This window comes from Rhinopithecus roxellana, chromosome 5 (genome assembly GCF_007565055.1).
Source record: "Rhinopithecus roxellana isolate Shanxi Qingling chromosome 5, ASM756505v1, whole genome shotgun sequence".
Lineage (NCBI taxonomy): Eukaryota > Metazoa > Chordata > Mammalia > Primates > Cercopithecidae > Rhinopithecus > Rhinopithecus roxellana.
This window is the reverse complement of record NC_044553.1, coordinates 42,417,698-42,435,142: the sequence shown is the minus strand read 5'-3', so window position 1 is coordinate 42,435,142 and position 17,445 is coordinate 42,417,698. Positions and strand designations below refer to the sequence as shown.

Here is a 17,445-nt window from a genome sequence, read left to right as displayed (position 1 = left end):
ACGAGTTAAGAGAGCGCACTCGAGAGCACTCCGGGGCAAAGCACAAACCAAAGACACATAAAAGGTGCGTAAATGCCGACATACACAGAAAAAAAACAATAGGCGCTGTGAGAGCGAGTTCAGAAAGTGGCGCAGAACCATATTTCCCCAAAGTAAGGGCGAACAGGTCTAGTCTGCAGCTCTGCGCCTGCGTCAAACGGCAGCGCTTTTGACCGCACGGTCGCCGGAAGCACAGTCGTGTTCGCTTCTTCTCTAACTGACCCGCGAGAACTAAGGACGCTTGCCTTTTTCCGGTCGGGGGAAGGGGGAAAGAAGGTCACTTCCGGCGACGGCGCTGTGTCACTTCCTCTCAAGCTTGGCGTTTGTTTGGTGGGGTCCCACGCGGGTTCAACATGCGTATCGAGAAGTGTTATTTCTGTTCGGGGCCCATCTACCCTGGACACGGCATGATGTTCGTCCGCAACGATTGCAAGGTGAGGCGACCGAGACCAGTCTGCGCTTCAGCCTAGCTTCCGCGGTTCCTGGACGCGGCGACTCGGTGCCGGGTGCTTCTGCGTCTGCCGGGTTTGGCCCTGGTTGCTCCCGCTGTTCCTGTGGGAGGGTGGCTTAACTGGGGTTCCGGTCTCAGTGTTCCGCTTCGGGCGTTTCTCCTTCCTGGTGTCCCGAGTGGCACTGGCCATCAGGCCACCCTTGGGTGGCATTGGCAGCGTGGAGCTTCAGGAGCGATCCCAGCTAGCGCCTACCAGGAATCTTGGATGTCTGTGAGGGCTGTTTGGCCACTCGTGTACGTGGGCCATGTTCTTGAATCCAGTAAACTTTGTTGAGTGTATACCCTTTCAGGCATTATGCTAAGGTCCATACTAAAGTGTAGAGGTTGATGGAAGTGTTCCATATTGCTTAATAGTAGACTTATGCATTAAGTCTACTGCAGGTAGTACTGCATTAGGTACTGCGGGTGAGTTGGGGAGGGTCCTGTACGGAAAGACTCAGAATGGAGGTAATATTTGTCTTGGATCCTGAATTTTGCGGAAGAAAGAGCGGAGGGGGCCTTCTAAGTGGAAGGAAATTGAACATTTTGAGAAAAGGCAGAGAACGGAGCAAATCCACTTGTTTGAGTAAGTGACTGGATTGTAAATGATGATAGAGCCTTCGGCGTAGGGCTACAAAGTATAATTATAGTAAATCTATAAACGTAAATAATAAATGAGTCCTAGCTGTGAAAGACGTTTTGAATGGTACATGAGTTTGTCCTGTCATTACAGAATGAATCCCGTTCCTCTCTTTCTCAGAGAAACACATTGTTGCTCAGAATTTGACTTCTTAAGTTTGCTTCTGAATTACTGGGCGTTCACAGATTCCTGGTTTCCACCAGATCTATTGACTTGGAATCTTTAGGGGAGGGGAAGAGGGTCTAAGAATCTGTATATTAAGGTGAATTTGACATGCTAAAGAATTACAAGTCTGACTTCAGTTTATATCTCTGTAACAGATCAAAGATATTGACCCCATTAATTAGATGCAAGGGATTCCGCTGAAAATGAGGGACCAAAGCTATGTGTGGTAAGGTAAAAGAACGTAGAAGGTTTTGAATATTTGCTCTCAGGAACATGATAAGAAGTTTATAAAAATGAAACAAAAGATTGCCAGGTTGGTGTCTAATTCAGAGTAGGCAGTATGGTTTTATACATGATCTCGTTACGATTTTGTGATTTTCGTCCAGGGTGCTTGTCAGCTGGATACTGGAATTAGAACAACAGATCGTGAGAGCTGTCAAGACCTGGTTATTGATTTGGTAGACACAGTGGAAGTTAAGTTGATGAAGAATAAGGACAATGTTGAGTTGGTTGGGAGTCATCTTGGCCTAAGGAAGACCAGTGGATCCAGAAGAGAGTTAATTGATGGAGGAAATAAAAGATAGAGGGCCTGAAGCACTAACAAAGAACAAGTATCTCACCTTTTTATATTCTTGATTTCCAAGTCTAAATCTCCTGAGCTCCAAATCTGAATTTTCCATTGGATGTACTTCACAGTGGGCCTACTGAAAGAGAATTCCTTAGTACCTCAAATCTTTTTGCTCTGTGAATTAATACCACTCTTAAGTGCCCAGATAGTTTTGCTAGAAACATGAGAGTCATCTTTGAATCTTTCACCTTTTGTATCTAGTTATCAAGACTTACCTATCCTGCCTCTGAAAAAATAGTGGTGTCTTTGCCTTCTTTCTGCTTTCCTGTCCTAGTTCAGATTAGGCACTTACCACTTTTGTAGCCTCTTGCCTAGTCTTTTTTTTTTTTTTTTTTGAGACAGGGTCTCACTCTCTATTACCCAGGCTGGAGTGCAGTGGTGTGATCATGGCTCTCTGCAGCCTCAGTCTCCTGGGCTTAAGCAGTCCTCCCTCCTCAGCATCCTGAGTAGCTGGGATTACAGGTGTGCACCACCATGCCCAACATTAAAAAAAAAATTTGTAGAGACGGAGAGATCAAAATTTTTTTTTTTTTTTTTGTAGAGACAGGGACTTGCTATGTTTCCCAGGCTTTAACTAGTCTTTCTGCCTTTATTCTCTTAGTTTCTGAGACTGTTGTTAATAGAAACTTCACCCTTTAACTCTTCTTAGGCATAAATGGATTAAGGGTAGAATTAATGCCAATTCTCCATATTTGCACATACTTTGCAAACAGGAAAAATACAGTCTTAATGAGGGCTTAATACATGTTGAATTAGTGGAATAAGAAAAGTTTGAAGACCTTTGAGTCCAAGGTATGGGGGATCATTTGTTAGCATGTTAGCATTTAGGGGACTAAATTAAAAGATAAACTTGAGAACATAAAGCTTTGCCTGATATATAAGCCATCCACCTCTTACACCACCATAGATTTAACCACTTCCTCATATGTGTTTACATGTTACATTATACATGATTATAGCTTTATCCCATTGTTTATATCCTAGTCAGATCTCGGTCTTTCTTGATCGCAAAGTGAGACTATCACATTGCTAGACTAAGCTTTTCAAGGTAGAGTACCAAATTTTAATTGTTCTTGTATCCTTAGCACTAGTACAACATCAGGCACATAGATACTCCTTATTTGCTGATTGAATCCCCTTCACACCTCCTCTGGTTCCAAGTCTCTTTAGATCCTTCATTGTGCCTTTCAGGTAATACCTATTAGATAAGGAACCAAGTAGATTCCTCATTGGATCTATTTGGAATTGAGAGGAGCCAAAACAAGTTTAGTCCTCCTGTTAGATAAATAGTAGAAAAAGGAATTTGCCTAAGGGTCATCTAGTAGATATTAAACGTGGGAGGCTTTTACTTAAAAAAGTAATAGTATTTTGGGCTGAAAATACTCAAATGAAATATAATTCATTTCACAATGATTTTAATATATTCATTTTTTATTTATGATTTCATAGTAGGCTACTCCAGGAGACTTTAGTAGTTCTTATATTTTCTAGTCTCTTTGAAATTAACTCAAGGATATAGACATGCTTTCACTCTAGTCTCTTAGGAGAAGGCTCTCTCGGAGGTATGGGCCTGGATCAGATTAAACTAATAGCAATGGTTTCTAAGAAAACTGTCCTACTGTGTGTAGTGACCTACTTGAGGTTCCCCATAGGGCAACATATATAAAAGGTGAAAAGTGGTATGATTTGTGATACATACTCAGGCTTATTTAGTCTGAAGTGTTTGTACTGTTTATTTTGACCTATTTATCTGTCATATCTTCTAGGTATAATTCAACTTAATTTTCTTTACCAAGATCCACAAACCCCAAATAATTACTTTTTCTCTTCCCATTTTCTCCAGTGGCATACACAAATTGCAGTGTGTTCTAAGGCATTACGAAGTAACAAAATAATACTCTTAGATTTATAAAATGAGTCCTAATAAGCCATTTCAGGAACGTGTTGAAGCATCATCAAGTTGTAAGTTAGCACTATTAAAGTATTAAATATTTTAGGATGAAGATGGAGAGTTAAAGTAGTAAAGAATCTTGTTGGCAGATCTATGGATAAGTCGAAAACAAATCTATTAGAGCACCAGTTTTAGTTGCTTTTGAAATTATTTTGTGCTTGCAACAAGGAAGATGGAAAGACTCAAAAGGAGATTTCAGAGTGGTTGTTTGAAACTTTTATCTCCACTGAGGTATAAAGACAGTGAATTTTGACAATTACCCTGAATTAAGAAAGGACTTAAATGACTTTACTTACAACTGTTCCCTTTATTTGAAATAATTTTACTGTTATTCTATACAAATGATTAGTAATTTAAAATAATATTTTCAGGGCCCTTAGCCTTTGGTTGGGATGATGTTTGATAGTCAAAAAATAGTTGTTTCCATTTAATCTGATATATCTTACACATTTCTAAATGGCAGTTTAAGTAGAAGGGCATGTATTTTTTGTCTAGCAGGGGTAACATCTTATGATAGAAAAGTTTTTAATGTTGACTTCTCAGTATTTTAACTTTTCTTGTAGGTGTTCAGATTTTGCAAATCTAAATGTCATAAAAACTTTAAAAAGAAGCGCAATCCTCGCAAAGTTAGGTGGACCAAAGCATTCCGGAAAGCAGCTGGTAAAGAGCTTACAGTGGTGAGTACAGTTAACTATCAATATAGTTTTTACATGTTTCACAGTTTTAGTATTTGAAGGGTGTATGTCATTTAATCAGTCATAGCAAGGCCTCCGATAACATGATTAATAAGTGCCTTATTTGTATTTGGCTTTGGAAATAATATCATTCTCACATGGTCCTGAAAACTATAATTCTGTGGAGCTACTATTTTTAGCTCTTGCAGACAAAGAGGAAAATCATTTAAATGGCTTGGGATGAAGTTGGGAATTGCTACTGAAAGATTTTGAGATGAAGTTAAGAGAAAGGATTTCTGAGCAGCAGTCAAGACTCAGGTGAAGTTTATAATAGACTCATTTATCAGTTTCTGGATTTCCTTAGCAGGGCTTTGTATCTGAGAGCAGAGAAATTAGTAGTGTTGGTGTGAGGAGGACTAGAGCTAAGTCAAGGGGGAAGAAGATTTAATGGAGTGAGCCTCCATCATTATATTGTTATATTGAATTGATAAAAGGATATTTTGAAGCTGTCCACGTTGAGTCCCTGTAAAGAAAGGAGATGAAAATGTAGTACAGGCTACCTTTGAGGGAGGAAGATCTTTTAAACTGTCCCCTCTGTCCATGGCCTCCTTTACCCACCAAACCTATGACCCCTTTCCCACCTTTTTATTGCTAAAGGGCAGTATCTGCAAGCATTTTCCATCAAGCCGTTTCCTGGCTTCCTTAATACCAGAGCTTTGCAGTGAATGTAAAGAGTATTGTTTGACCAGATGCAAGGCCAAATCATAATTACTGTCACAAAAATAATTTTCATTCTGGACGAGAAGCAGCATAGCAGCCTAAATGCAAGTGGCAGCTGCCTGAGGAAAGACTGCCAGTCACAGTCATTTACTGATTACCATTTACCTTGTGGCTGAGGTTATTATGCTCCGAATAAAGGTGTGTATATATAAAAGAAATAGTAGCTAAATCCAGAGGTAGTGCTGTTTTATATGCCTGTCAGATTTGAAAACCAAGAAATACCTGTAGCTTTTCCAAAATTGTTTTGTGTGTTTTAAGATTAAAAGGATCGTTAACTGTAAAAATACCATCCACTAGCAATGGTAACAATCTTTGGAGGAGATCGGAAGAAATGTAGGGCCTGACTTATATTCTGCAGAGTAGCACCTCATTTGTTTGAAGATATATATAGTTTTCTTTTTTTTTTTTTTTTTATTACACTTTAAGTTCTAGGGTACGTGTGCATAACATGCAGGTTTGTTACATATGTATACTTGTGCCATGTTGGTGTGCTGCACCCAGCAACTCGTCATATATAGTTTTCATACCTTTTTGCTATAACAGATAGATACTTAGGTTGAACCATATGAAATTTTCTCTCTCTCTTTTTTTCTATCTCCTATAGGAAGGCCATGGAATTCTTGATGTTGATTTTTTTTGATCTGTGAAAAATGGCAGTTTCATATGGTTCAATGTAATTCAGAGTTTCCTGGCTTTGAATCTTATCTGGGAATGGAAATGGGGAAGGTTTTTCAGTTTGTAATCCTGATAATTGTTATATGCCGTTCTGAGGGATGGAGGTGTTACTGACTCCTCCTCTCTCTTTGAGAATCACCGTTATATAGAGAGATGTTTTCAGTAGGGAGGTGTGAAAGGAGAAAAAGTTTGAAAACCTATATTCTCTGAGATCACCCTGAGGGGTGAATCTTGATGTATGTTCACTCACAACACTTATGAAAAGGAAGGTGTTTTAAGAAATGTTTCCTTTTTACTTTTCTTAAAACTTTATCTCCTCTGTTCCCTCTTACAGGATAATTCATTTGAATTTGAAAAACGTAGAAATGAACCTATCAAATACCAGCGAGAGCTTTGGAATAAAACTAGTAAGTCACAGAAAAATACCAATAATTTTGAGGAGAGACTGGTTTGGGATAATACTATAACTTTAAGTGTCAGTTTGTTGTTTAAATATTGAATTTTCCATTTGTCATCACCTGGCTTTTATTATTTTATCCTCATTTTAATGGTTCTGTTGTAGTCATATCTTTTATCAATTTTTTTTTTTTTTACAATTGGCTGGTGTGTTCATTTTAAAATAATGTAATTATTCACTTTGATACTACATGAAGTGCCCACATAGAGGTGTAAAAACATACAGGTGGCTGAAAAAAATAGAGAAGGAAAATACTGTTTTAGGGTGAGTGTGGGACAGTTAAAATACACACAAAACCTAACACACTTCACATGTTTAGACCGTATAGTTTAGGATATAAACTTGTATTCTGTATACCTTATAATTAAAATTAAAAAGTGTAGTGCTTAAGGTCATCATTACAAATGTCCTGAGAATTTCTAAGTATTTGACTTAGGTAAAAAATGAAGTTATAATCTTCTGAAATTAAAAGCAATAATATCTAGTTTTTTTCTTTTTTTACCTGAAGTAGGCAGAGAGTTTAATGAAAAAAGTCCCATATTTAGAAAAAGTTAATCCCTTAAGCTAGCTTGTAGGTTCTACCACATTTTTGTATGTTTGGATGTTTGGGACCCTTGGCCCTGCCTTTTAATTATTATTATTATTATTTTTTTCTTTGAGAGTCAAAGTCTTGCTCTGTCCACCTGGCTGGAGTGCAGTGGCATGATCTCAGCTCACTGCAGTCGCTGCCTTCCAGGTTTAAACAATTCTCCTGCCTCAGCCTCCCGGGTAGCTGGGATTACAGGCGCATGCCACCACACCTGGCTAATTTTTGTATTTTTAGTAGAGGTGGGTTTTCGCCATGTTGGCCAGGGTGGCCTTGAACTCCTGACCTCAAGTGATCCACCCGTCTTGGCCTCCCAAAGTGCTGGGATTACAGGCGTGAGCCACTATGCCGGGCACCGGCGCTGCCTTCTTTTCTTCCCATGGTTACCTTTGTGCAGCCTGTAGCCATTTCTAGTGTTGGGTGTGGGGGTGATGTGGTTTGTTAACCAGAGTCTGTAAGGCTTAGAATTCCACAAGCTTTATTACTCTCCTAATAGATCATAGGCAGGGCATCCCTTTCTGTACTCCAGTCAGTCACGAGACTTCAGGGGAAGAATTGAAAATGTGTGGACCTTTGTAGTAGTATTTATACCTTCTAAACCAGGGGCATTCAATCTTTGACTTCCCTGGGCCACATTGGAAGAAGAATTGTCTTAGGGCACATATAAACTACACTAACACTAATGATAGCTGATGAGCTAAGAAAAAAAAATTGCAAAAAACTCTATGTTTTAAGAAAGTTTACGAATTTATGTTGGGCTGTGGGTTGGTCAAGCTTGTTCTAAAGCTTTGTTTACCCTGGACCATGTGGAGAAATTGGAGTTTAGATTTGGAATTGCCTTTTCTATACTTAGCCCTAATTATTGTACCCTTTGGGTCTCTCCCACCCCCTTTTTAAAAAGTAAGGTCTTTTCCTTCTGCTTTATAATTAGAGGAAGAGTTAATTTCTGAAATTTTATTTGGTTTATTTGATAAGGAAATAACACTTATTCAAACTCAAGAATTTCTAAAGAGATTAACTTATAGGATTATTAAATTGATTTCAAAAGGCATCCTTATCAAGGACATTATTGGAAAGTCCTGAAGCATTTCTTTCTTTCTTTCTTTTTTTTTTTTTTGAGACAGAGTCTCTCTCTGTTGCCCAGGCTGGAGTGCAGTGGTGTGATCTCGGCTCACTGCAACCTCCGCCTCCCAGGTTCAAGCAATTTTCCTGCCTAAGCCTCCCAAGTAGCTGGGACTACAGGCACATGCCGCCATGCCTGGCTAATTTTTTTTGTATTTTAGTAGAGACAGGGTTTCACCATGTTGCTCAGGCTGGTGGCAAGCTTCTGAGCTCAGACAATCCGCCCGCCTCGGTCTCCGAAAGTGCTGGGATTACAGGCGTGAGCCACCATGCCTGGCCAGTCCTGAAGCATTTCTGGACTTCATTCAGTTTTATTTCATTTTGACCTTTGCTTTTGTTGTTGTTATTATTACTTGAAGCTCCAGATCATTTTTACATATTTTGTAACTACTTTGACTTAGTGGGTATTTAGGTGGTTGTTGAAATGAGGTGCATATCCAATTTCAGTGATACGTGAATAATCAGTTCTATGGTCCACCATGCTAGTTTCATGTTATATTGCTCGAGAGAAGTACTGCTGTGTTCTGTATGACTTCACATGCTGTAATGGTAATGTTCTCTGCAGTTCTTTATTTTAATTCATTGCACATTTATTAAGCACTGCCTGTGGTATACAAAGATGAACAGGTCACACACAGTCTCTGCCCTCTACGTGCATTTACTGAGTACTCCTATTTTGTTGTTTCTGTTAGGTTTTATTACAGAGTCTCATTCTCTTGCCCCCCTCATTTGTACATCTGTAAATTCTGTAAGAAACAGTGCTCTATAGATTTTTTTTTTCCTGCACTGATTCTGCTTTCTTTTTTACTGGGATCCTAAAAATAGATTTTTCTAAGAAGATCTGCTAAGTGGACAGTATGAGTGCTAAGTATATAGGATGAGAGTCTTTGGAATTTAAGATTGTTTCCTTGTGTTTTACACAATTAATAAAAGTTGTTTTCAGTATTGTTCCAGAACAATATATTATTCTTCTAAGAGATTTATTGATTCTCCATACCCCTCATATTTCAATATCATTTGGTCTGTAAACTAATCTGTTGACAAGAGTTGTATGTTCATTACTTACATTATCAAATTATGTGAGGATATGGATTGAACAACCTTCGTTAAGGTATTGATGTCTGTAGAAACAGTAGTGTGTTAGAATTTCAAAAATACCAGGAAAAGTAGTTTGCACTTTATCCCTCATAGCTGTCTGTGTTGCAGGTGAATTTTTAATGTTTTCAGATTTTTTTTTTTTTAACTTTTTACTTATTTTTGTTGAACTTTTTTCTAATCTTAGTAGCTTTTGGGGTACAAGTGGTTTTTTGGTTACATGGATTAATTGTAGATTGGCAAAATCTGAGATTTTAGTGCATCCATCACCTGAGTAGTGTACATTGTACCCAATGTATAGTTTTTACCCCTTACCCCACCCCACCCCCACTTTTGAGTCCCCATAGTCCATTATACCGCTCTGTATGCCTTTGCGTGCCATAGCTTAGCCCTCACTTATAAGTGAGAACATACAGTATTAGGTTTTCTATTCCTGGGTTACTTCATTTAGAATAATGGCCTCCAATTCCATCCAAGTTGCTGCAAAAGACATTATTTCATTCCTTTTCTTGGGTGAGTACTATTCCATCATGTATAAATACCTCATTTTCTTTACCCACTTGTTGGTCGATGAGCACTTAGGTTGGTTCCATATCTTTGTAGTTGTGAATTGTACAGTCAGATGCTTCTTAGGTTCAAAATATTTCATTCTTCTGGAATATTTGGAAATACAGTATATTATTCTTTGGAAAAGATTTTCCTGCCACTTGTGTTTATTTCCCTTCTAAATAAGTTTAAAGTGTGGAAATGCTTCTGAGTACTAGAACTTGTCCTTATTTTTACTGAGAGACAAAAAAGTTACATATCCAGCATATTACTAATTCTGAGCTACAGCATATGCAGATTTATAGTTGACATTTTCCTAGAATTATTTATATAAATGTTGCTTTAATACTAGAGGTCTTAAAGATTGTCCTGGTGGTTTTTGTTAAAATGTGGATTCAGATATAATAGGTTTGTGTGGGGCCTGAAATCCCTTTTTTCTAACAAGCTCCCAAATGATGCCACTGTTACTGGTCCCAGACTACAGTTTTAAAAAAGTTTTTATTTTGACCTAATTTCAGATTACAGAAAAGTTGCAGGAGTAGAGTTCTCTGACATCCTTCATCCAGACTCCCTGAATGTCAACATTTTGTTAAATTAATTTTTTCTCTTTGTCTTTCTTCTTTCTCCCTTTCTCCCTTTAGTGTATATTTTTCTGAACTGTTTAAGCAAACCTAATGTTCTTTATCCCTAGTTTAATATGTATTTCCAGAAATAAGAGCATTCTCTCACATAACCACACTGCAATTATTAAAATTAAGAAATTAACATTGATAGAATATTATTACCTAATCTCAGACCTATTCGTATTTCTCCAATTGTCCCAGTCATATTCTTTATAGCAAAATTTTTAAGAGTAGTACATGTCATGTCTCTTTAATCTCTTTTAATCTGGAACATTTCCTGAGTTGGTCTTTATATTTCATGATATTGACAGTTTCAAAGAATATGGGCCAGGAGTTTGGTATAAAATTTCTTAACTGAATTGTTTGATGTTTCCTTCAGATTAGGTTTGGATAATGCATGTTTGGCAAGAGCACCAGAGATCTGATGCTGGGTTTTTTCAGTGTGTTTTGTCAGGAGACACAGGCTGTCCATTAGTTCCATTACTAGCAGTGTTAACTTTGATCATTGGGTTAAGGTGGTATCTGTCAGGTTTTTCCACTGAAGAGTTACTGTTTTACTCTTTTTAGTGAATAAGTATACTTTTGGGAGATACTTTAATACTATATAAATATCGTATTCTTTAGATCAGCAGACTACACTTTAAAGAGCTAGATCAGAAGTTGTGGTGTCTGAGCCACTGAGCACTTGAAATGTGGCTAGTCTAAATTGCGTTGTGCTGTAAATGTGAAATGAATGCTGGATTTTGAAGACTTAATATGAAAATGGGAATAAAATATTTCACTAATAATTTTATATAGATTGCATGTTGAATGACAGTATTTTGAAAATTTGGGTTAAATAAAATGTATCATTAAATTTCCACCTGTTCCTTTTTACTTTAAAAAATATGGCTACTAGAAAATTTAAAATTTCATATGTGGTTTGTCTTTCATCGGATAGTACTAATAGAGATTTTAGAGCATAGTTGGACTCAGCCCCCTTTTAGCCAACGTTCCTGTAGACATTTTCTAAAACAGTTGGATTCTTGTGGTCTAGAACATATTAGTATTGATTGTTTGGTTCATTCTGCCAATATCATGTGCTAACCATATCCCAAGCACTTTAAGTGTTCATAACCAGAAAGATGCTGTCTTTATTCATGGAAATTACAAGTTAAGAATGAGATTAGTTGTCAATAGTCCAAGTTCTCTTTGGAGTAAAATTTGAAAAGCATTGGATTGGTTTAAAGTGGAAGGAAAATTTAACAGCAGCAGAGACTTTTGTCAAATAAAAATTAGAGAAATGATACTTGTTAGAGAGAATGTTGAGAGTGATGATGAGTATATACCTTCTTCAGCTTTTTGAGTAGGGATTGTTTTTGTAATGATTTTTTTCATGTAAATTCATTTCTAAATCAGAATAATAAAGAAGTGCTTGTTAATGCAGTTGTTGATCGTACTGCTTGAATGTGCGTACATTTGCTAACTCTTACGAACTTTTTTGTAGTTGATGCAATGAAGAGAGTTGAAGAGATCAAACAGAAACGCCAAGCTAAATTTATAATGAACAGGTATGAATATTTATGTGGAGTAACTTTCGGAAAGTAATTACTAGTAGATATTTAGAGGCATTCATATATATTTTTTTAATTTTTAATTTTGACATAACTTCAGACTTACCAAAAACTTCCAGGAATAATATGAAGAACTCTTGTATATTCTGCTAGCATTTTACATTTACTTTATGTATTGAAGACCATAACGCTTTTTCCTTCTAAGTATACTTAAGTGTATGTAACCTAAAAATAACATTCTCTTAAACACAGTGTGGTTATCTGTCAGTCAGGAAATTAACATTGATGTAATACTATTATATAATCTATGAACTTTGTTTAGACCTCACCAGTTTTTCTGATTACGTCCATAGCAACGGAAAGTCCTTCATACTTCTTCAGGCTCCTTTAATCTGGACAGTTTCTCATCTTTCTTTATTTTACATGACAGTGATAGTTTTTAAGACCATAGGTCAAGTTATTGTATAGAATGTTGTTCAATTTGGGTTTGTCTGATATCTTCCTCATTAGATTTTGGTTAGGCACCTTTGGCAGGGATGTCACAGAAATGATGGCATATCCTTCTCATGCATCATATCGGGAAGCACATGATGTCACCTTGCTGGTGATGTTAACTTTGATCATTTGATTAAGGTGATGTCTGTTAGGTTTCTCCACTGGAAGGTTACTATTTTGTTTTCCTTATAATCAGTATGTATCTTGGGGGAGATACATAGAGATTCAATAAAGAGCCTATTACTCCTCAAACTTGTACCTACTGGTTTTGGTTTTCATTAGAGTCTTACCTGAATCAGTTACTACTATTGTTGTGATTGTTGCCAAATGGTGGTTTTTCTAATTCCATCATTTCTTCTACATTTTTTAGTTGATTTTCTTATGTAAGAAAGAACTTTCCCTTTTCCATCAATTTCTTTTTTGTTTTTTTTTGTTGTTGTTGTTGAGATGGAGTCTCGCTCTGTCGCCCAGGCTGGAGTGCAGTGGCCGGATCTCAGCTCACTGCAAGCTCCGCCTCCCGGGTTTACGCCATTCTCCTGCCTCAGCCTCCCGAGTAGCTGGGACTACAGGTGCCCGCCACCTCGCCCGGCTAGTTTTTTGTATTTTTTTAGTAGAGACGGGGTTTCACCGTGTTAGCCGGGATGGTCTCGATCTCCTGACCTCGTGATCCGCCCGTCTCGGCCTCCCAAAGTGCTGGGATTACAGGCTTGAGCCACTGCGCCCGGCCCCCTTTTCCATCAATTTCAAGATTTATTCCTTTACTCATATTACATCTGTGTGTATTCATGGATTCTTACAGTATACATTGGGTTATAATTCTTGATTGTCATTATTTATTTTGATGTTCTAAGTGGCCCGAGTTTGGCCTGTGGGAGTTCCTTCAGGCAGACTGTTATGTCATTTTGACAGTTCTCCTCATTCTTTGAGTGCATTCATGTTTTATAGCTAACAAGATGTTTCCTCTTCCCCAGCTTGGAATCAGCTATTGTTTTCAGAGCAGGACCATTAGCTTTTAAATTAATTGCTATGGAATATGTCATGGAAAAGAAGCACGTGCCAGCAGCTTTGTGGCTTAAAAATTTTAAAGCATTTCAGAAAAATGTTTGAGGACTAGTCTGTTAGCATTTCTATTGAATATCATGTGTTTTATGCTATTTTAATTACCCAGTGGTTTTTAAAAAATTATATAACAGATTTATCCATTTGAGGAGAAAAGATGGGGCACTGTAACAGTTAAAGGGTTAAAGGTTGTTTTATGTAGTAGAGTACCACTTATTTTATTTTTTTTTTTTTGAGACTGAGTCTCGCTCTGTCTCCCAGGCTGGAGTGCAGTGGCGCCATCTTGGCTCACTGCGGGCTCCGCTTCCCAGGTTCATGCCATTCTCCTGCCTCAGCCTCCCGTGTAGCTGGGACTACAGGCACCCGCCACCATGCCTGGCTAATTTTTTGTATTTTTAGTAGAGACGGGGTTTTACCATGTTAGCCAGGATGGTCTTGATCTCCTGACCTCGTGATCCACCCGCCACGGCCTCCCAGAGTGCTGGGATTACAGGTGTGAGCCACCGCGCCCAGCCAAGCACTACTTCTTTTCATGACTCATATCCTTCGTTTACTCAGCAAATATATATTGAGCTCCCATTTTGTGCCAGTCTTAAGTACAAAGAATGAATGCATGAACAAGTGTTGTGGTAGGGTAGGAATCCCATTTTGAGCTAATTACGAACTAGAAAACCACTTTGAGTTTGAGTTGTTAGGGAAGAAAATGTACATTTTTGAGGGCTTAACAGGTGACCTTACCTTAGATTTGGGAATAAATGTAAGGTATATATCTCTTTTAGGTTATGTTCACCACTTGCCATTTGGGAATAATGTGAGAGAACTGAGAGACTCTTTGTTCACTTGGTGTTGATGCTCCTGCTGGATGGCGGGGGGGTGTTGTGGGGAGAAGAAAGGGGAGTGAACAGAAGGGCAGCTATCATGTTTCCATTCCCCATCTGTGGGGCTAACTGAAGTAACAACATTTAGAAGCTGTATTGTGAATTGATGCCGCTTAAAGCAGTGTTAGTAACTGAAATTTTGGCTTTAATGTGTTTTGTTGTAGATTGAAGAAAAATAAAGAGCTACAGAAAGTTCAGGATATCAAAGAAGTCAAGCAAAACATCCATCTTATCCGAGCCCCTCTTGTAGGTAAGTACTGCATTGCACAGGAGTTTTCTGCTTTAAGAAGAAAAATGAAAAATCTAGATTTTTGTGGTCTGTGTATTTGGGTACCAACTAACTTTGGGTATTTTTTCCTTTAAATATTATCTTTCATAGTAAATTTCTGATATGATTTGGTGTATTCAAATGTAATTTATTCAGTATTTCCCAGTTGTAATCTATTTATATGGTGTTTCTTCTTTCCCTTCATTGAATTCTGTGTTCCATATCTCCCCAAGTTAAGCAAAATGATTTGAGTAATAGTTTTGTAGATGATTTTTGTCTCACACTTGTATTGATTAAAGGACAATGTTTTATATTAGCGTTTCTCAAACTTTGGTATCAGAATTACCAACTTGGGGAACTTAGTATAAATACATAGGCCGAGGCTCTTTGAGTCTGGGCCACTGTTCAGTAGCGTTCCAGGTGATTCTGATACTAAAATTTGGACTACTGTTTCTTTTACTCAGCTAACACCAAGTACAGTCTCTTATGCAATTTACTTAGGTAGATCACTTAAAGGGAAAGAAATCTTTACGTAAAGATCAAATTCTGTAAGCACATGTTGAGTACGTTTGTGTAAATCTACTTGTATTATTTTTGTACCAAATTTTATTAAAGTAAACAAAATTCTGAAGCATTTGTTTCACATATTGATGATAACAAACTGATAGTCAAAAAGCACCAGAAAGGAACCATTGTTACCTAATTTTTTAGGTAATCCTCTTTGAGGTAGATAGAACAGTGTTAAGAGCAGGGACCTTGGATCCAGATGGCCAGAGTTCACATGCCAGCGCTTTGACTTATATGACTTTCTAGTTGAGTGACCTTCAGCAAGTTAATATGTCTTGGAGCCTCAGTTTTCTCATATTTAAAATGGGGGGTTGTTATGAGGGTGAAATGAGCAAATGTATGCAGAATGCTTATTTAATGCATGGCATATCGTAAGACCTATGTTAGTTTAGCTGTTATTAAATTTCTTAGGAATGGCTTATATTACTTTAAAACATGCAGGATCCTTTATAAAGTGTTGATGTGAATTCTGTAAGGTCACATTGAATTAAGTTGTTTATTTTTTACTTTTTTTTATTAAAGGCAAAGGGAAGCAGTTGGAAGAGAAAATGGTACAGCAGTTACAAGAGGATGTGGACATGGAAGATGCTCCTTAAAAATCTCTGTAACCATTTCTTTTGTGTACATTTGAAAATACCCTTTGGATACTTGGAACTGTTAAATTATCTTATTTTTTACATAAGGTCACTTAAATGAAAAGTAATTAAAATACATCTTTCCTACATTGCCTTCTACATAACATCAGATATTACGGATGTTAGATTGCATCTCAGTGTTAAATCTTCACTGATAGATGTACTTACGTAAATCATGAAAATTCTGCTTATAACTATAGAAGTGAATTGTGGATGTAAAATGGTTATGCCATTTGGATAATGGCACTAGGCAGCATTTGTATAGTAACTAATGGCAAAAATTCATGGCTAGTGATGTATAAAATAAAATATTCTTTGCAGTAAAATATTCCCTTTGTTAATGTTATAGAAGGGGGGTTACAAAAAGGAACTAACAATTTGTATGGCAGTATCAGGTATTATTTTTGTTTTAGTATTTCCTGTTTTGGTTTATTTGCATCTTAGAAGAGCATAATGACATTGTTTGATGAAACCTAAATTATGCTGGACTGTTTTGACCTGGTTTAACCCTTCTGATAGGTAGCTGTGGATGTTGGGGATGAGAACTGAATAATCTTTGCCTGGAGTGACACTACACTCTAGAATTTCCACTTTGGAGAATACTCAGTTCTCACTTGTGATTCCTGGTAGAACAAACTTTATTTTTCTAGCCCAGCAATGATCTAGAAGCAGAGGAATCCCAGCGCCTTTTAAAAGTTATTATGTGGTTTTCTTTTAAAAAGCTCCTGATTTTGGAAGGTAGAATTTATGGGTACAATATATGTTCATTATTTGTACGTAAAATAAAACCATTTAAAAAGTAATGCGATATTTATTATTTAAAGGCACTAAACAAAGATATGAAGTATTGATTATCTGGAAGAAGAAATCTTCCTCTGCACATCCCATTTAAGTAGGAGATACATTTAATTAAAGAGAAATAGATATTTAATGTTTCTGTGTTTTTACATTGTTTACAATTTTAAGTATGTTGAAGATACTAAGTAACTATCAGTTTGCATAATTTTTTCTTTCTAGGGTAGAATGTAGAAAAAAATTACTAATTCTTAGCCTTACATAATTATAAAGTAATGGCTCATTTTTTATTTCAGTATGAGATAGTAAAACTAAAGCTGTAGACCAGTGCCTGGACCAAGTGTTAGAAGAGCTGAGTTCCAGTGTGGTTTTGCCTGGGTATTTTTATTTGTAAACAATATTATTGATTGAAGATTAGGGGAAATGATACATGTGAGGAAAGACATTTGTAAAGTTTCTTGAGTTTTTACTACATACCATATTCATTTTTTAAAGAAATACACATTTTAAAAGTTACATTTTATTAGGAAACAAGTGTCCTACACTGCCAGTGAAGGAGCAAGCTGCCGGTGCCTTGCAACCGTCAATTTGGGGGAAATTGGGCTGAATTGAAGAGCTGATGTTGCATCTTAAGTTTAGCATCCAAACAGTTTTCTTCCTTTTCATGATTTCATAGAATTTTGAGAACCCAGATCTCATTCTAAACTATATGGATACAAATGCC

General features: G+C 37.1%; 1 protein-coding gene across 1 annotated transcript; it reads left to right on the top strand.

Moving 5' to 3' along the window:
* The first annotated feature begins 212 nt into the window (after nt 1-212).
* Nucleotides 213-16,729, top strand: RSL24D1 (ribosomal L24 domain containing 1). The gene is made up of 6 exons (XM_010372575.2): nt 213-473; nt 4,477-4,590; nt 6,377-6,449; nt 11,958-12,021; nt 14,621-14,706; nt 15,814-16,729. Exons 1-6 carry the CDS (start codon nt 393-395, stop codon nt 15,885-15,887), a joined length of 492 nt encoding a protein of 163 aa, XP_010370877.1. The 5' UTR covers nt 213-392; the 3' UTR covers nt 15,888-16,729.
* The last annotated feature ends 716 nt before the right edge of the window (nt 16,730-17,445 follow it).